Raw genomic sequence first — 18642 nt, 5'->3', positions numbered from 1 at the left:
TGTTAGCGAATGTTATTGCTAACAATACAGACTTTGGCAAAACTGCACCATTAGCCAGAAATGAGATTAGCAGCACAGGCTTCAACCTCTTGTGATTACCCCGCGACAGGAGAGGGAGCCTGTTTCTTGGGGCACCAGGCTGCGCATGCCTGAATGAACCCACGGTCCTGTGACCTGGGAAGAATGCCTCTTCTCAGCTCTCGTCTTCCCCCACTCAGATGGCCCCAGAGTATTGACTTATCCCAAACACACCTTCACAGACACACCGGAAGCTCACACCGGACTGTGTCTCAGAGCCACCTGCTGCTGGCTGTGTGACTTCACGCAGGTTACTCTCCACACCTGACCTGCCTGTCCGTTTAGTGGGGATGTGACAGTTCCTGCAGTGTAGACTGTTCAGGTGACAAATGCAGCGAGGCAAGCGAGTCCTTAGCACCATGCCTGGCATGTAGCAAGCGCTCAGCAAACACCAGTCACCAGGACTGGGGCTGAGTGGAGCCACCAGACCCGGAAAAATGACATGTGTTCTCTGTCCTTTGTAATCTTGTTGGGACTGGTCCCTCCTCCTCATCTGTCCTTTCCTGAAACTGGCCCCTCTGCTCTTGGGACCCCCCTAAGGTTGTTTTTAGAGGGGGCTATTTATGAACAGTGGAATGTAAGTCATCATCCCACATGCTAGACAAATGCTCTATCATTAAGTCATCTCTGCCTTCCTTTTGCCTTTAAAAGTATTTTTATTCTGTGTACAGGTGTTTTGCTTGCATGTATGTGTGTGTACCTAGAACTGTGAGCCACCGTGTGAGTACTGGGATTTGAACCTGCATCCCATGAAAGAGTAGCCAGTGCTCTTAATTGCTGAGGTGTCTCTCCAGTCCCTACTTCTTGTTGTTTTTGTTTTTTTTGAGACAGGGTTTCTCTGTAAATCAGCTCTGGCTGTCCTGGAACTAGCTCTGTAGACCAGGCTGGCCTCGAACTCACAGAGATCTGCCTGCCTCTGTCTCCTAAGTGCCTCTGCTGCCCGGCTAGCCCCTACTATTTTTAAAGATTAATTAATTTATTTTTTTATGTGTATGGGTGTTTTGCCTGCATGTATGTGTATTATGGGCATGCAGTGCCTACATCAGCCAGAAGAGGGTGCCAAACCCCCGGAACTAGAAATAAGAGTTTTGAGCCACCATGTGGATACTGAGAACTGAACCCTGTCTTGTGCTCCATCTTTTTGCTTTATTTTTAGATTTATTTATTTATTATGTATACAGTGTTCTGCCTGCATGTATGGTTACACACCCAAAAAAGTTACCAGATCTCGGGCGGGCGGTGGTGGCGCATGCCTTTAATCCCAGCACTCGGAAGGCAGAGGCAGGTGGATCTCTGTGAGTTCGAGGCCGGGCTGGACCGATAGCCTCCAAAAACAATACAGAGAAACCCTGTCTCGTAAAAAAAAAAAAAAGTTACCAGATCTCATCTCATTATAGATGGTTGTGAGCCACTATGCCGTTGCTGGGAATCAAACCCAGGACCTCTGGAAGATCAGTCAGTGCTTTTAACCTCAGTTATCTCTCCAGCCCCCATCTTTTTACTTTTTTTGTTTGTTTTTTGTTTTTTCGAGACAGGGTTTCTCTGTGTAACAGTCCTGGCTGTCCTGGAACTCACTCTGTAGACCAGGCTGGCCTCGAACTCACAGAGATCCTGTCTCTGCCTCCCGAGTGCTGGGATTAAATGTTTGCACCACTACCATCAGCTTCTGTTTTACCTTCTATTCTGAGACATGACAACACTATATAGCCCAGGATGGTCTTGAATTTTAATCCTCCTGCCTCAGCCTCCTGAGTAACTGGGCATATAGGTCTGCAGATCACTAGATCTTACCTCAGGGCTCGGATCACTCTTGTCTCAAGAGATCCATGTGTCCCACAGTTCTTCCTGGGGCCCAAGAATGAACATGTATGCAAAGCCCAGGATAGTCTCTGGCGGACTTCCATGAGTGAGGGCACAGGATTTAGGGGCACAGTAAGGGATCTCATCTTCGTTTCCTTAACAAATAAAGGTGAACGCAGGTTGTCAGCAAGTACCTTACCCCTGGGCCACCCCACCAGCCCTCAAGAAAGCCCTTTTAGCGTGAAGTGCAGTAAATGGCTGAGGGGTGCCAGGGTGAGCCGCCCGCACCATCAAAATGCTTGGCTGGTGTCTGAGACAAGGGGAAGGGCTCACAGAGGGGCAACCAAGCCCTGTTGTCTTGGAGCTGCTCAAGGATTCAGAAGGGGAACTGATTTAGGTTGGCGCAGGAAAGCTGGCTGTCAATCCCTTGAATGCCTGGGAAACCTCTAGTTCCCATTCCCTCACTCCCATCTGACTGGGGGCGGGGTGGGGGGCAGGGGAGGGTGTGGGGGGAGTGCTGTAGGGGGGTGCATTGCGGGGGGGGGGCAGAGACCAACTTCTGCAGGAAACTCGGGTACCTGGCCCTCCCCTGAACCTGGCTCTGAACAGTCTGTTCCTGTTTACGACCCCCATCCCAGGGGAACAGTGATTGCTCATCCCTGCATGTGATCTGAGAGGGCCGAATCTTTGGGGCCTGGAGGAAACTCAAGCCCGGCCAGCAGTTTGGCATCGGAATGCTCAGCTGGTCCCCTCCTGGGCCTCATGTGACCAGAGGTACAGCTATAAATATCAGACCAAGGCAGAAGTCAGATGCCAGAAGGAGACAAAGAGGATCCCAGTGGGCTTGGGGACAAAGGCAAGCCCTCCAGTGCCGCGCTGTGTGAAACAGGTGGAGGCAGCCACATCTCAAAGCAACATGGATTATAAATCTAGCTTGATTCCGGATGGAAACGCCATGGAGAACCTGGAGAAACAGCTGATCTGCCCCATCTGCCTGGAGATGTTTACTAAGCCTGTGGTCATCCTGCCATGCCAGCACAACCTCTGCCGGAAGTGTGCCAACGACATCTTTCAGGTTAGCACTAAGCTGGGCCCGGACATGGAAGCAGTCCCCCAGGACGGCTTCTCAGATCCCTCTCCCCCTCAGCCTAGGTCACTTCTGACCACTCGATCCAATGTGCGGAGACCCCTGGGAAGGGGTAGGGATTGCGGAGGGGCGGAAGGAGGGGCGTAAGAGGGAAGGGGAGCTGCCCCACTTCTCCGAGATGCAGCATCTAGTCCCCACCCGGCCCGGCCCACAGCTCACAGCAGCTTGCAGCTCCCGGCTCTGCCTGGCGGGCTCACTGTTGAGTCTCTAGAGTCAAATGCCTCAGTGATAAGAGGGGGAGGGGCAGAGAGGAGAGAGAAACCAGGCACCGGGCAGCAGCCCGCTCCAGCATGGCAGGAGGCCTAGACCTTTGGAAGGAGGGTGGCAAGAGGCTCATAGCCACAGCAGCGTCCTCAGAGGCTGTTTGCTCCTATATGGGGGCAGAAGGGACGCCATCTTCCTGCAGTTGGAAAGGGAATAGTTGTGGTGACTGCCCCGAAAGAGGGACTCAGGGGTCCTGAGCCACTCCAGAAAATGGTCTTCAAAGTCAGATGGAGTTGCACATGCCAATAATGACAGTGTTCAGGAAGCTGGGGCAGGGGGATTGCTGAGAGTCTGAAGTCAGTCTGTGCTACCTAACGAGTTGAGACAGCAAGACCCCATCTCAAAAACAAAACTGAAAAACCAAAAATGTTCCTCCAGTTTTCTTTAACAATCCTAGGAGCTGGCACTAATTCGAAGGCCTGTGATATCAGCGGTAAACTGAGTCATAGAGAGAGAGTTGCTTGCCTAAAGTCACATGACTTGAACTCATGTTGGCTGATACTGTTTAAAGGTTTCAACCGCTTGAGTGGGCTGGTTCTAGGTCAAGACCAGGAGCCTGTGTCCTTTGGTTTGGACAGTGTGTGTGGGGTCACTGGGGAGAGGAGAACTGTTGACTGGAGAGGGAAAAATCTCCAGCCTCATCTTTGCCTTGGCTGTCTGCAGGCTGCAAATCCCTACTGGACCAACCGCAGTGGTTCAGTGTCCATGTCTGGAGGCCGTTTCCGCTGCCCCTCCTGCCGACACGAGGTGATCATGGACCGGCATGGGGTGTACGGCCTGCAGAGGAATCTCCTGGTGGAGAACATCATTGACATCTACAAGCAGGAGTGCTCTAGGTCAGTATGCAGTGGAACAGCCCAGCCTCCTGCCCCCGCCACTGCCCTGGGAGACTATAGCCGCATTCATCAGTACAGACAGCCATCACCCCCCACCTCAGACAGAGCCTCCGCTCTTGAGTTCACTGGGTATACTAGGGGCTTGAAAGACAGCCCCGAGATCAGTGTGTGTGTGTGTGTGTGTGTGCCTGGTGTCTGTGAAGGACAGAAGAGGGTACTGGATCCCCGTATTAGTCAAGGTTCTCTAGAGGAACAGAATTTACAGAATAAATATATACACAGGGTTCACTAGGATGGCAATCAGGCTGCCGTCCACCTAGTCCAACAAATGGCTGTCTACCAACAGAAGGTCCAAGAATCCAGTAGTTTTCAGCCCACAAGACTGATCTTCAGTAGATGCTGGAATCCCCAAAAAAATAAACTCTAATGCCAGTGAAGGAACGGACTTGCTAGTGAGAGCAAGAGCAAGCAGGCACAGAGAGAGCAGGCTTCCTCCCTCCATGTCCTTTATATTGGACTCCCGCAGAAGGTGTGGCCCAGATGAGAGGCGGATCTTCCAGCTTCACAAAGATCTGGATTAAAAGTGGGTCTTCCCACTGAAATGATTTAATTAGGAGAAAAATCCCTTATGGGTATACCTAGCCACCTGGGTTTTAGTTAATTCCAGATGTAGTCAAGTTGACCAGATAGCGCCATCACCACCCCCTGGAACTAGAACTGGAGTTGCAGACGGTTGTGAGCTGTCATGTGGGTGCTGGGAACCAAACCCAGTTCCTCTGCAAGAGCAGCGAGCTCTCTTAATTGCCCACCTATCTCTCCAGTCTCCACAGTGGACAGCTGTGTTGTATTGGTCTCGTGTAGCTAGAACACAACACTACAAATGGACATTGTTGAGCCCCAGGCATGGAGGCATATGCCTGCAATCTCAGCTACTTGGAGGTCTGAGGGAGGAGGATCTCAGTCTCTAGGCACATCTAGGCAACTCAGCAGGGTTCTGATTCAAAGAAAAGCAAAATAATAAAAATAAGGGGCTGGAAATGTAGCTCGGTGATAGAACTCTTTCTAGCACAAGGCCCTGCCCAGTCCCTTCCTCAGATAGGGCATGCCCGTACATTTTAAAATTATTTGTATTATTTATTGTTATTAGTGAGTGATATGAGTAGGAGTGCACACACACCATGGCCCTGGAGTGGAGGTCAGAGGACAACTTTATGGAATCCGTTCTCTCCTTCTGCCTTTACATGAATTCCAGGCATCTAACTCGGAGTGCTAGCCTCGTGCTGCCATGCAAGTCTGCTGAGCCATCTTGGCGGCCCACAAATGCCTGTTTCTGATGATGATGACAATGATAATGACGATGATGGCAGTAGCAATAATAATAATAATGCAATTTATAGTACACAATGTCAGCCCACAGCTGTAGAGTCCTGAGGAGTATGTTGTGTCTGGACTCTTTGAGACTTTTTCCTCGTAGGTGAGTGATCATGACAGTTGCCCTTAACCAAGGTCTGCTCAGAGCTCTGCAGGTCACATTCTGACATGGTTGGGACAGCTCTGAGAGACACTGAGGCCTGAAGAGTAAGATCACACCAAACAAGCAAATGTTTGACCCTGATACCTGGCCACCAGGGAGGGAGGGGCTCTCAAGCAGCAGGCCCTCTCCATCTTATTTCACACTCTGTACTGCAACTGCCACCCTAGGGGAGAGCAGCAGGTGACACCTGGGAAACCCCATCACCACAGCCACAGTATGAGGTCCCTGAGCCCAAAGATGAAAACAAAGCCCAAACCAAAAACCAGCCTGGAGAGGGGCTCCTGGAGGGGGCAGTGAAGTCTGGGGTGTGACAGCCATGCAGGGCTGTGGGAGGTGATACTGATGGGGACAGTCACTATTTGAGGCTTATGAGATGCTTACATGTTAGGGGCTGGGCATCAGAGGTAGCATAGAAATGGCTGCTTACCCTGAATGGATGTAAGTTCTGTATCACTTGGGAGGTAAGACCTTGTCTAAAACCCCCGTGGACGCTGGGAAATGACTGATGCTGGAGAGGAGCATGCCAGACACCGTAGGGGGAGAAAGTAATAAAGGGAGAAAGGTCCTAGAACAGAAGGAAGAAACTCTTGGGCCAGCAAGATGACTCAGTGAGTAAAGGTGCTTGCCGCCAAGCCTGTCGACCTGAGTTCAGGACCCACATGGTAGAGGAGAGTACAGACTCCTTCAAGCTGCCCTCTGACCTCCATCATGTGCCATGGCACAAACATTTCCCCCCAACACACACATAATCAATCAAGGCATTTTTAAAAACAAAAAGGAAGAGACTCTGGACCCCAGAGAGCCTTTGTGTGGCACAGGTCAAGCTTTGCACTGGGCTTCTAGACAGCCCTGCCCCCCATGTGCTGTTTGTGTGGCTGAGGGTGTGCATACCGTCCCCTTCTCTGAACCCTCGGACGCCCTCGGGATATGTTTACTCGTGTATTCTTCCCACTTGCATTTCATTCTCACGGTCTCCACGCCAGGTACTGTATGTTATAGACGCAGGGGGGAAAAACAAGGCTATGGTCTGATAGATTAAATATAGACATAAGGGTTGCCATCAGAATAAGCTGCCCAGGCCCAGCAACCAAGAGCTATGGGGCTATAATTAGAGCAAAGACGTTCTAACCTTCCCTGCCTGTGTGTGCTGGGCGACCTTGGGCAAGTCTGTTCATTTTCTGGGACTCTGTTGCCTCTTCCCTAAGGTCAGCATCTTCTGGCCTGACTAGAATTCTGGGGCCCTCCCCAGGTCCCCCGTACCAACTCAGGCCAGCCCTAATGCTGGAGTCTGAGTTTGGGGGTTTGGGAACAGGTTTGATATCATTAGTCTCCCTGATCTTGGGCTCCCAGAAGATAAAACAGAAAATGTTTGGAGCAGGCTGACACACTGGGAGCTGTCAGTGGATATGGTGACGTCCTGTGCTTGGAGTTAGCAAGGGACAGTTAGAGACATCCCTGACTTGGGATTTTTCTCCCCCTCAGTCGGCCTCTACAGAAAGGCAGCCACCCGATGTGCAAGGAGCACGAAGATGAGAAAATCAACATCTACTGTCTCACGTGTGAGGTGCCTACTTGCTCCCTGTGCAAGGTGTTCGGGGCCCACCAGGCCTGTGAGGTAGCCCCGCTGCAAAACATCTTTCAGGGACAGAAGGTATTGATTACAGTCACTGTGCCCAGATGATCCCGAGGGTGGATTTCACCCTTGTGGATGTGCTGAGCCCGCCTTTCAGGAATAGTCCCCCTGGAGGGACTTCCCAGGCCACAGGGGCAGCACCCTTTGCCTCCCTGGGGGAGGTGACTGAGCTCATGGGTTATACTTAGAGCCACTTGAGAACACCTGGGTGTGGCCACAGGGAAGAGGCCAGCCCTAGGACCAGGCCACCAGGCCCTTCCAGGCCATGGCTTCCCCTCCTGTGTACTCTGGGGTCCCAGATCTCTCTACCTGGGCCTCTCCTGTAGCACAAGACAGAGTTGAGGTTCTTCCCTGGGCCCTGGCAACCCCAGCATCCTGTCTGCAGTAAGCTGTAGCCTTCCCGAACTCTGTTCTCCACATGCCATGTCGCTCTTGGACTTTTCTCTTCTGGAGCTTTCCAATTCTATTCCTTTTCTCAGAAATTAGAAGCCAGAGGGTTGACAGCACAGGCCTTTAAGCATAGCACTCATGAGGCAGAGACAGGTGGATCTCTATGAATTTGAGGCCAACCCGGTCTACATAGTAAGTTCTGAGCCAGCATAGTAAGACCCCTTCTCAAAAAACAAAAAGTTTTTCTTTTGTTCCTTTGTCGGTATCTTGCTGTGTGTTCTGGGGTGCTCAGTTTCTTTCTCTGGGTCTCATCTGTCCATAAAGCATACAGCATCGGTGTTAGTCTCTGCTTTAGACCTGAACTGCACCTCAGAAGGAGGGATAACAACCCTCCTGGTGACTCTGTCAGAGATGGGGAGCAGGGCCATCGCATTGCTGTGATGCTGAGAAGCAACCGGGGCTCTGAATCTATTTCTGTCTCTCCTCTCTTACCCCCTCCCATCCAGACTGAACTGAGTAACTGCATCTCCATGCTGGTGGCCGGGAATGACCGAGTACAGACGATCATTTCTCAGCTGGAGGACTCCTGCCGAGTGACAAAGGTGAGGATGATGAGTGGCCCTGTCAGCGGTGAGGCAGAGTGGACACCTCAAGTGCAGCTGGCCTCTGGGGAAGGCCTGAGTAGTAGTTCAGGCTGGGGTTTGGAGACTTGGGTGCCCAATATAGATGGCAGGGAAAGGGCACAGCCCTTCCCCACTCACTCGGCAAATAGCTCATGAACACAGCAGCTACGTCAGACCCTGCCCAAGGTCAGCCAGACCCAACTGGTCCCTGACTACAGGAACCTACCAACTCCCTGAATGTCTCGAGCATCAATCATTTTGCTGCAGAGCAAGGTTCCTGGACCTTTAAAAGTTCACACTTGACCCTGGAGCCTGTGGAAACTCGGGTTCTGACTCAGTGGATCAGGAATGAAATGGGATTTCCCATGTCTTCATTTATTACTTTTTTTTTAATGTATATGGGTGCTTTTTGTTGTTGTTGTTGTTTTATTTTTTTAAGACAGGGTTTCTCTGTAGCTTTGGAGCCTGTCCTGGAACTTGCCCTGTAGACCAGGCTGGCCTCGAATTCACAGGGATCCACCTGCCTCTCTGCCTCCCCAGTGCTGAGATTAAAGGTGTGCACCACCACCACCCAGCCAGGTGTTTTGCCATGTGTGTGAGTGCCTGAGGAGGCCAGAAGAGGGAGTTGGATTCTCCGGAACTGGAGTTAAAGATGGTTGTGAGCCACCATATCGTTGCTGGGAATTGAATCAGGGTCTTCTGGAAGAGCAGCCAGTGCTTGTAACCACTAAGCCATCTTTCCAGTCCCCTTTCTGTCTATTTGCCTTTCTTTCTTTCTTTCTATCTTTGATTTGATTTTGTGAGACAAGGTTTTGCATAGAACAGGACGACCTTGCATTTACTATGTAGTCTTGGCCTTGAACTCCTGATTCTCCTAGCTCTGCCTTCTAAGTGATAGGATTACAGAAATGTACCTGGCTGAAAATGTGCATTTCTAATGAGCTTTGGCAGACTGTTGGTTCCACAGACTACAGAAGGCAGAGGTAGTTTTCTCAGCCAGATGTGATTCCACATCTGTAATATCAGCATTTGGGAGATGAATGCAAGCAGAGAAAGTCAAGGTCATCCTCCTACACATAATGAGTTTGAGGCCAGCCTGGTCTACATGAAACTGTCTGAAAAACAAACAAGCAAACAAAAAGAAGAAGAGGAGAATGATAAGAGAAAAGAAAAGAAAAAGAAGGAAACTTTCCCATTCCTGGAAGAGTATTCAAAAGTCTGCTCTTCCTGGATGCAGTGGCGCACACCTCTAATCCCAGCTCTCAGGAAGCAAAAGCAGGTGGATCTCTGTGTGTTCAAGGCCAGCCTGGTCTACAGAGTGAGTTCCAAACAAGCCAGGGATACACAGTGAGACCCTGTCTCCAAAAGGAAAAATAATCTGGTCTCTTCTTGAGGAAGGGTTGGAGCTGTTGTGGGGGAGGGGGCGAAGTCCTAACTGCAAGTGAACAGAGCTGTGGGAATGGAGGTGACATTGTGGTCCCTTGAGTGCTATCCCATTCAGAAAGGTGCCACTGCCAACCATTTTACTTTTTTATTTTGAGACAGTCTCGTTGAGTTGTACCATGTCAGCCTTTGTGTAGGCATGCTCTTCCCGTTAGCTTTGCCTCCTTGTGGGGAGGACTTGGCAGGCTCTCTTCTCCATGCAGATGACTGGTCTTGGACCCTTCTGTCTCAGAAAGTGGGCTGGGACCTCATGAGATGAGACTGTAGGATTTCTGTCCTCAGGAAAACAGCCACCAGGTGAAGGAGGAGCTGAGCCAGAAGTTTGATGCCCTCTACGCCATCTTGGATGAGAAGAAGAGCGAGTTGCTGCAGCGGATCACGCAGGAACAGGAGGAGAAGCTGGGTTTCATAGAGGCCCTGATCCTCCAGTACCGAGAGCAGCTGGAAAAGTCCACCAAGCTTGTGGAGACAGCCATCCAGTCCCTGGACGAGCCTGGAGGGGCCACCTTCCTCTTGGTGAGTGGCACATGGAGGGCCTGGGTGGATTTGAAGTATCCTCTTCCTTAACCCTTGAACAGGTCTTTTACACCTGGTGAGATGCCAGGCATAGTAGCTCATGCCTGTAATCCTAATACTTGAGAGGCTGAGACAGGAGGATTGCAAGTTGAGGGGAAACCAGGTAGAATGTTATCTCAAAATAAAACATGCCGGGTTAGACTTGGTGGCTCACAACTTTGATCCCAGCACTTGGAAGGCACAGGCAGAGGCAGAAGGAGACACAGGCGGAGGCAGGAGGATCTCTGTGAGTTTGAGGCTCACCTTTTCTGTATAGGGAGCTCCAGGCCAGCCAAGACTTCATAGTGAGACTCTGTCTTAAAATAAACAACAACACAAACAAACACATTAAAAAATAGATGGCCCAGGGGCAGGAGAGAGAGTTCAGAAGTTAATAGTGCTGGCTGCTCTTCCAGAGGTCCTAAGTTCAAGTTCCAGAAACCACAGGGTGGCTCACAACATCTGTAATGAGATCTGGTGCCCTCTTCTAGCATGCAGGCAGAAGTCTGTATACATAATAAATACAATCTTAAAAAAAAAAAAAAGCCAGGCAGTGGTGGTGCACTCATTTAGTCTCAGCACTCGGGAGGCAGAGGTAGGCAGATCTCTGTGAGTTCGAGATCAGCCTGGTCTACAAGAGCTAGTTCCAGGACAGCTTCCAAAGCCACAGCGAAACTCTGTCTCGAAGAAAAACAAAACAAAACAAAAATAGATGGCCCTGTGGTTAAGAACACTCTTAGTGCTGCACACCCCTAGTTCCAGCACTGGTGAGGCAGAGGCAGGTTGATTTCTGTGAGTTTGAGGTCAGCCAGGTCTACAAAGCAAATTCCAGTACAGCCAGCTACATAATAGAGAGACCCTATCTCAAAAAAAAAAAAAAAAAAAAGAACACTTGAACACTTTTTGTTCTTGCAAAGGACCTGAATTCACTGGATTCCCAGCACCTACACGGTGACTTACAACCATCCACAATGCCAGTTCCAGGGGACCCAATGACCACTTCTGACTTCCAAGGGTGTACATACATACATGCAGATGACATACATATACATAAAACAAAAATATACAGATCTTTTCAACAACAGCAAAACGCAAAGGTCTAGAGGGATGATGGCTCAGGAGGTCAACAGTGCTCACTGCTCTGTCAGAGGACTTGAGTTAGGTTCCTAGCATCTGCACGTATAATTCCAGTTCCAGGGGAATCTGACACCCTCTTCTGGCCTCCAGGAGCTGCTGCATACATGTGGTGCACATAAACTCACACAGGCACACACACATACAAAGAAAAGTTTAAACACACACACACACACACACACACACAACCCATGCATTCAGCTTTTCTCATGGGTCAGCTCCTCATTTGTCCAGACCATGCATCTGAAAAGGGGCTTTGATTGACTCTCATGCAGGGTACTTCATTGGGAATGGCTTGGTCTCAGAACCCTGACTTCCTACCACAACAGGGTGAATACTGGACAAGACCTTGTGCCCAAGTCACAAGGATCCTCAAAGAGACCAGGCAGACAGACCACCCATGTAAATGCACAAGGTTTATTGATTATTCTATCCTTCCTTGGGAGGGACCCTGTCTAGCAAGCTAGCGCAGCAGCCTCCAGAGGGGGTGAAGCTCCCTGTCTACTGCTAGGTGTTTTTTTTGTTGTTGTTTTGTTTTTTGGGGGGTTTTTGTTGTTGTTTTTTGAGACAGGGTTTCTCTGTGGCTTTGGAGACTGTCCTGGAACTAGCTCTTGTAGACCAGGCTGGCTTTGAACTCACAGAGATCCACCTGCCTCTGCCTCCCGAGTGCTGGGATTAAAGGCATGTGCCACCACCGCCCAGCCAACTGCTAGGTTTTAAAAACAAAAGTTACAGGATTGCATCCATAGGTACGGGTTGGTTTCTGATTGGTTGACATTTGGGGAACAATCAAGAGATTTTTCAAAGTCATGTTTTTGGCATGTAATACCTGTGTACCCATTTTTCTCATTGGTTGGTACTGGGAGGGAACATTCTGTGGTTTCTATGGCTTGCAGGTGGTCTATTGTACCAATATTTTTCAGAATTGAATTTCCTGGAGACTACAGGGAATTTCTTTTGAGGCCAAACAGTCCCCAGGATCCAAGTATCTAGGAGGCTGGGGGTTTTGGAGTTCCTTTGTGTTCAGTTTTGGCCCTAGGCCTGTTGCATACAACATAGTCTCTTGGAGTGAAGGCTGGGGGAAGGGTTGATCTGGAGTTTTGGCTTTTCAGACCTGTGCTTACCAGAGACAGAGAGGAAATGCCCACATTCTGTCTAACTTCGGACTTAGGGCAGGAATCAAGTTACAACTGCACCATGGAACGGTACCTGAGTCTATGCTCAGGAGGTCACTATTTTATGTCTCCTGGGGTTTTGCAAGGCTAACCTCTGCTCTTTCTCCCCACAGAGTGCCAAGCAACTCATCAAGAGGTTAGTGTCTCTGGGACTGTGGCCTAAGTCCTTAATTCCCAAGGGCTTCTGACACTTGCCCAGTGGGACCCTGTGAATTAGTTCTTCAGGCCTGGGGGCTCATCCCCAGCTCATATCCCCTACTTTCTTGGGTCATTCACCCTGCCTGACCCTGGAGAAGAAATGTTCTCTACCCCTTCATCCCCTCTCACTTCAGGGATGGACAGTGGGGCTGGGACAGAGCCACAGAGGAGGCTGAGCTGTCCCTTCCAGCATGAGCCCTGAGCCCTTACCCTGTCCTTCTCCCCTCAGTATCGTGGAAGCTTCCAAGGGCTGCCAGCTGGGGAAGACAGAGCAGGGCTTTGAAAACATGGACTACTTTACTCTGGATTTAGGACACATAGCAGAAGCCCTAAGGGCCATCGACTTTGGAACAGGTAAAGGATGTGCTAATGCTACTTGCTCACACTCTTGTTTGACCCTTGAAAGGCAGCGGTCCTCTTTGAGCCCTGATGGTAGGCAGATCCACTAAAAAGTCAACTTCGACAGGGGCTCTCCATGGAGCCCTGGCTGTCCTAGAATTCTCTAAGTAGACCAAACTGGCCTGGAACTCACAGAGCTCTGCCTGTCTCTGCCTGTACCTCCTGAACACTGGGATTAAAGGTGTGTGTCACCATTTGTGACTACACAGTCAACTTTGTGATTAATCTAGAGCCTAGCATAGTGCCTGCTGCATAATTGTTGCTCAATAAATTATTTGTGAAGATGGGTGGTGGTGGCACACCTTTAATCCCAGCACTTGGGAGGCAGAGGCAGGGGATCTCTGAGTTCAAGGCCAGCCTGGTCTACAGAGGGAATGCCAGGATAGGCTCCAAAGCTACACAGAGAAACTCTGTCTCCAAAAATAAAAAATAAAACAAAAATATTTTTTAATCCAAAAGCGCATGACATCTGGTATTAGAGAGATCTAACTTCAACTCCTGATTCAGTCATTGTGTGCTGCTTGTGAGACTTTTGGTGAGACCCCGTGTACCTTGGTGGTCTCCTGGGTTTTTTGGTGTTTGTGTGTGTGTGTGTGTGCGCGCGTGCGTGTGTGTATGTGTGTCTGTTACTGGTGAGTAAACCCATGTTAGGCAAGTGGCAAGTGTTCTCCCACTGAGCCAGCTTTTTTGTGCTTCTCTGAGCTTCTTTTTTTTTTTTTTTTTTTTTTTTTTGGACTAAAAATTAAGGGCTGCTGGTACAGGCTTAGAGTCTTAGCACTTGGGAAGTTGAGGCAGAAAGATGGTGAGTTGGAGGCAGATTGTACTGTATAAACATAACATGTTGAAGGCCTGTACACCCTTCATAACCACGGTGAGGAGGGGAGCATACCAACGCCATTTCTTGAGACCAGGCTGGCCTTGAACTCACAGAGATCCACCTGCCTCTGCCTCCCGAGTGCTGGGATTAAAGGTGTGTGCTACTATGCCCATCCTGAGCTTATTTTTTCATTGAATTTTTTATGCTCTGAGCACTGAGACCCTGACCGATCAACTCTAGGCTGGAGTTCTGTTAGTACCTCCATTTCACAGCTTAGGAAACGGAGCGTGGACAGTTAGTAAGCAGGGAGTACAAACCCCACCCAGGGCCATTTGGTTCACAAGACTCTCTGAGGACATATGAGACAACGTGAAGACATCATGGCACTAACCCACAGTGATTCTCTGGGGAAACGATTAGTAACTATGACTTAATGAAAAACAAGCCCTCTGGATTAGCCAGTTTATGCATGCATCCTGGGTGTTTGGCTGGAGTTTTTACTTGCCATTTTTGTAGTTTTGGTTTGGGGATTTTTTTTTTTTTGAGATAGGGTGTCACTATGTAGCCCAGGCTGTCCTTGGATTTGTGGCTAACCTCTTACCTCAGTTTCCTGAGTGCTGGGATTACAAATTTAAACACGGTGCTCTGGTTTGTAAATTATACATGACAAATGCTGACTCTGTAATCCCTGAGGCCTGGAGGGGGAGGGGGAAAAGCCCTGCTAGGAAAGTTTGAAGGTCACATCCCAGGATGAGAAAGTGGGGGCCCAGGTTGCACCTGGGGTGGAGGGAAGCAGAAATGACACTGTCCTGAGCAGAAACCCCCAGGCCACCACAGACTGCCTCTCTGTGGATTGAGGAATGTGGCAAACAGCAAGACGCTAAGCCAACTGGTTCCAAAGGCTGAGCAAATTCCTTAAAGGCAAGGACTCTGATCAGGAAGGATAGGAAATGTTTACCGAGCTCCCCCTTTGTAATGTGTCTGTTGCACTGAAATGCGCAGCACCCTAATGTGTCTCCTGCATCCCTGAGGACACAGACTGTGATCTGGAGGGAGGGGGAGGCAGGGGACTGCAGGCTGGACTCTGTGAGCCGGGGTCCTACAAGCCCAGTACCTCCTAGGTCCCTGCTGCTTCTAGGTGGGTTCTCAGTTGGGCCCAGAGGCCAATCTTCTTCTAAAAGTTGCTCTGAGAAGCCAATCCCATTTCAAAACAATTGGTCTTGTCACAGATGAGGATGAGGAGGAGTTTATTGAAGATGAGGAAGATCAGGAAGAGGGTGTGTCCACAGAGGAGAAAGAAGGTAAGAACTCTACCTTTCTCTGCCCTTGTACCATTGGTGATAGGAGTGTCAGGCTATATATTCTCAGGGTGTGTGTGTGTGTGTGTGTGTGTGTGTGTGTGTGTGTGTGTGTGTAGAGTGTGTATTATTATTTTGGTCCCTCCCTCTTTTTGTACACCTGAGGTATGCATGCATATATGCATGTTTGCACATGTGTGTGATCAGGGGTGCCCAAGGCTGGCATGGAGGGTCTTCTTGATCACTCTCCACTCTATTCACTGAGGCAGGTCTCTTATTGAACCCAGAGTTCATGAATTTGCTCGCCTAGCTAGCCAAGTTGCTCAGAAATCCCTCTTCCTGTCTTCTGAGCTCTGAAATCACAGGAGCTACCATGGTCATAGGTCTTCTTTGTGTGGATGCTGGGGACAGTTCCCAGCTGCTGTCACCTCCTCCCCCACCATCTCCTCCCTTTTCTTAATGGCTGGCCTCTTAGAGCTGGGATTAAGGGCATGCTCCCCTGGTTAGTGTTCAGGCCTAGTTACTGGAGCCAAATTCCACTCCAGCTAAAGTAGCTAACTCAGAAGAATCTAAGGCAGTGGTTCTTAACCTGTGGGTCATGACCCCTTTGGGTGAAGAGGGGGATCAAATGACCCTTTCGCAAGGATTGCCTAAAACCATCGGAAGACACAGATATTTATGTTATGATTCATAACAGCAGCAAAATTGCAGTTATGAAGTACTTTTATGGTTGAGGGTCCCCACAGCATGAGGGACGGTGTTAGAGGGTCACAGCATTTGGAAAGTTGAGAACCACTGCTCTAAGCCAAGTGCAGCCCATTGAATTCTGACAGCTAAATTCTAGTTTGGCTCTAAAGAAGGAGCCCAGGCTGGAGGTGATGTTACTTGTCACCACAGCTCTGGACTGGGTCCTCTTGAGTCTGTGTCTCACCATGAGCCTGTGCCTGATTTTCTTTTCCAGGACACCAATGAGGAGCTGGAGGAATAGACACCCTCTGGATGCGAAGACGGAGTAGGCTGGTGACAGACCCATCTCGGGAGGGAGTTGGGGCTCAGGGCTCCTTTGGGGGGGCACAATGGGGAAGTGTGTCTTCTCTCTGCTCAGAGAGCAGGGACTAGAGTAGGACCCCCTCACCGCTGCGTCCAGCAGCTGCTCAAACACGATTGGAAACATACTCAAAACGTCACAGGACACTTTTCTACGTTGGTGCAAAACAAAATATTTTGTATGTTTTTAAAATGTGATTTTTGTATATACCTGTATATGTATGCCAATTTGGTGCTTTTTGTATGAAAACTTTTGTATGATCACGCCTGGTCATGGTGTGGCTGGCCATTGTCACAAAGAGGAAAGGAAGCCAAGCTAATAAAGCTGCCCACTTCCCTTCCTTGGTGGGAGGGCTGGGTCTCACTCAAAGGCCTAGAAAGGGGCAATGTACTGTATTTCAGTGCCCATCCCCAAACAAGGGGAGAGGACTGAGTTCATGTTATATGTTGTTTTAGTAAGTGCACAACAGGCTGGGCCTGGGGGCAAATGCCCTTTAATCCCAGCACTGTAGAGGTAGCTGTATCTCTATGAGTTCGAGGCTGGCCTGGTCTACATGGAGAGTTCCAGACCAGCCAGGACTACACAGAGAGACTCTGTCTCAAAAATAATAATGAAAAATAATAAAAATAAATGCACAGCGCTTTTTTCATGTAACCAGAAGAGAGGTGTAATTTCATTTATCTTGAAAGAGAGAGTGTGTGTTGTTAGCAATGGAATTGAGGACCATGGAAATACTAGATGAAAACTCCACCCTGCTCTGCAGGAGGCCCCGTCCTCCTTTAGCCTGTTTCTGTTTGTTTTGTTTTTAGGGGAAAAGAATTCAGTTTCAGGCAGTTTTTAATCCCTTTAATACACCTTGTCCAATCTCAGAGAGCATCTTAGACTCAGCTCACCTACAGGCAAGCAGAACACAGGAAGACATAAATACTGGAAACAGTCTACCAGAAGAAAGCTGGCATGGTAGTGCACATGCCTTTAGTCCCAGTACTCTGGAGGGTGAGGCAGGTGGATCTCTGTAAATCAAGGATAGCCAGGCCTATGTAGACAAACCTGGCCTCAAAATAAACAAAAGCCAAAAAGCTGAGAGTTGGTGAAGGTGGGGCATGGTGGAATACACTTATAATCCTATTTGGGAGGTAGAGGCAGTAAGATTTGACGTTCAAGGTCATCTTGTGGTATTCAAGGTCATCTCGAAGTGAGTTTGGGTCAGTCTGAGACCCTGTCTTAAGACAAACGCTGATGAAGCTGGATGACAGGTCACACCTGTAATCTCAGCATTCAAACTGCGTGAGTTTGAGACTACACTTGACTACGTGTCAAGGGTCAGGCCAGACAGGGATACACAGCAAGAGGAGACTTTGACAGAAACAATCCCAGGAAATACAGTTCTGTCGATGGAATGTGTGTTCTAACATTCATGAAGTCTTGGACTCAATCCTCAGCAGGGCACAGAGCAAGTGTGGTGACACACACCTATAATCCCAGCATCCCTACAAGCCTTTAATCCCTGCACTTCCCAACCAAGTGTGGTGACACACACCTATAATCCTAGCAATTCCCTACAAGCCTTTAATCCCAGCACTTCTGATGTAGAGGCAGGAGTTCAAGGCCAGTCTGTACTACAGAAGGAGTCTGTTGGGATTCCCTCCCTTTCTTATTTATTTATTTCTGTCTTAGGGTTTTTACTGATGTGAAGAGACACCACAACTCTGTTTTGGGGGTTTTTGTTGTTGTTGTGTTTGAGTTTTGCTTTTTTTGAGACAGGATTTCCCTGTGTAGCCTTGGCTGTCCTATAATTCACTTTGTAGACCAGGTTGGCCTGGAACTCTGAGATCCACCTGCCTCTGCCTCCCAAGTACTGGGATTAAAGGCATGTGCCACCAACGCCCGGCAAGGGTAACCCTTCTTGTAAAGTCATGCACATATCATTTAAGAAGCTCAGTGAGCTGCTGTTAGGGCCTCCCCTGTCTCCCACTGGGAGACATTTTGTCTGAAAAAAATGAAAAGGAACGGTCACGACTGCTCCTAGGTGTGGTGGAGGAGAAAGCTTACTGCAGATAAAAGGAGAGCACAGTCAGAGGCAGGGACCTCTGGGAGAGTCCAGTGTGGACATGACTGTCTGAGCTGGGCCACGTGAGGAAGAAGGGGAAGGGAGAGCGGAGAGAGGAACCAGGAGCAGCAGCAGGAGGCCAAAGGTCCAAAATGGGGCTGCTAACCAAAATGTCTGGATTATACAGGGAAAAGCCTCTGGGGGAAGGGTGGCCCAGTCC

General features: G+C 49.3%; 1 protein-coding gene across 1 annotated transcript; it reads left to right on the top strand.

Moving 5' to 3' along the window:
- The first annotated feature begins 2678 nt into the window (after window positions 1-2678).
- On the top strand, window positions 2679-17032 carry Trim63 (tripartite motif containing 63). Its single transcript, XM_040756390.1, has 9 exons — window positions 2679-2953; window positions 3953-4125; window positions 7142-7310; window positions 8189-8284; window positions 10031-10264; window positions 12726-12748; window positions 13040-13164; window positions 15256-15327; window positions 16286-17032. Exons 1-9 carry the CDS (start codon window positions 2795-2797, stop codon window positions 16294-16296), a joined length of 1062 nt encoding a protein of 353 aa, XP_040612324.1. The 5' UTR covers window positions 2679-2794; the 3' UTR covers window positions 16297-17032.
- The last annotated feature ends 1610 nt before the right edge of the window (window positions 17033-18642 follow it).

This window comes from Mesocricetus auratus, unplaced genomic scaffold, assembly GCF_017639785.1.
Source record: "Mesocricetus auratus isolate SY011 unplaced genomic scaffold, BCM_Maur_2.0 Super-Scaffold_100014, whole genome shotgun sequence".
NCBI lineage: Eukaryota > Metazoa > Chordata > Mammalia > Rodentia > Cricetidae > Mesocricetus > Mesocricetus auratus.
This window is presented reverse-complemented; position numbering and strand designations above follow the sequence as displayed.

Coding starts and splice junctions, on each gene's coding strand:
- Trim63 (XM_040756390.1), top strand. CDS start 2,795: ATGGATTATAAATCTAGCTTGATTCCGGATGGAAACGCCATGGAGAAC. Junction 2,954..3,952: donor GTGCCAACGACATCTTTCAG/GTTAGCACTAAG, acceptor GGCTGTCTGCAG/GCTGCAAATCCCTACTGGAC. Junction 12,749..13,039: donor GCCAAGCAACTCATCAAGAG/GTTAGTGTCTCT, acceptor TTCTCCCCTCAG/TATCGTGGAAGCTTCCAAGG.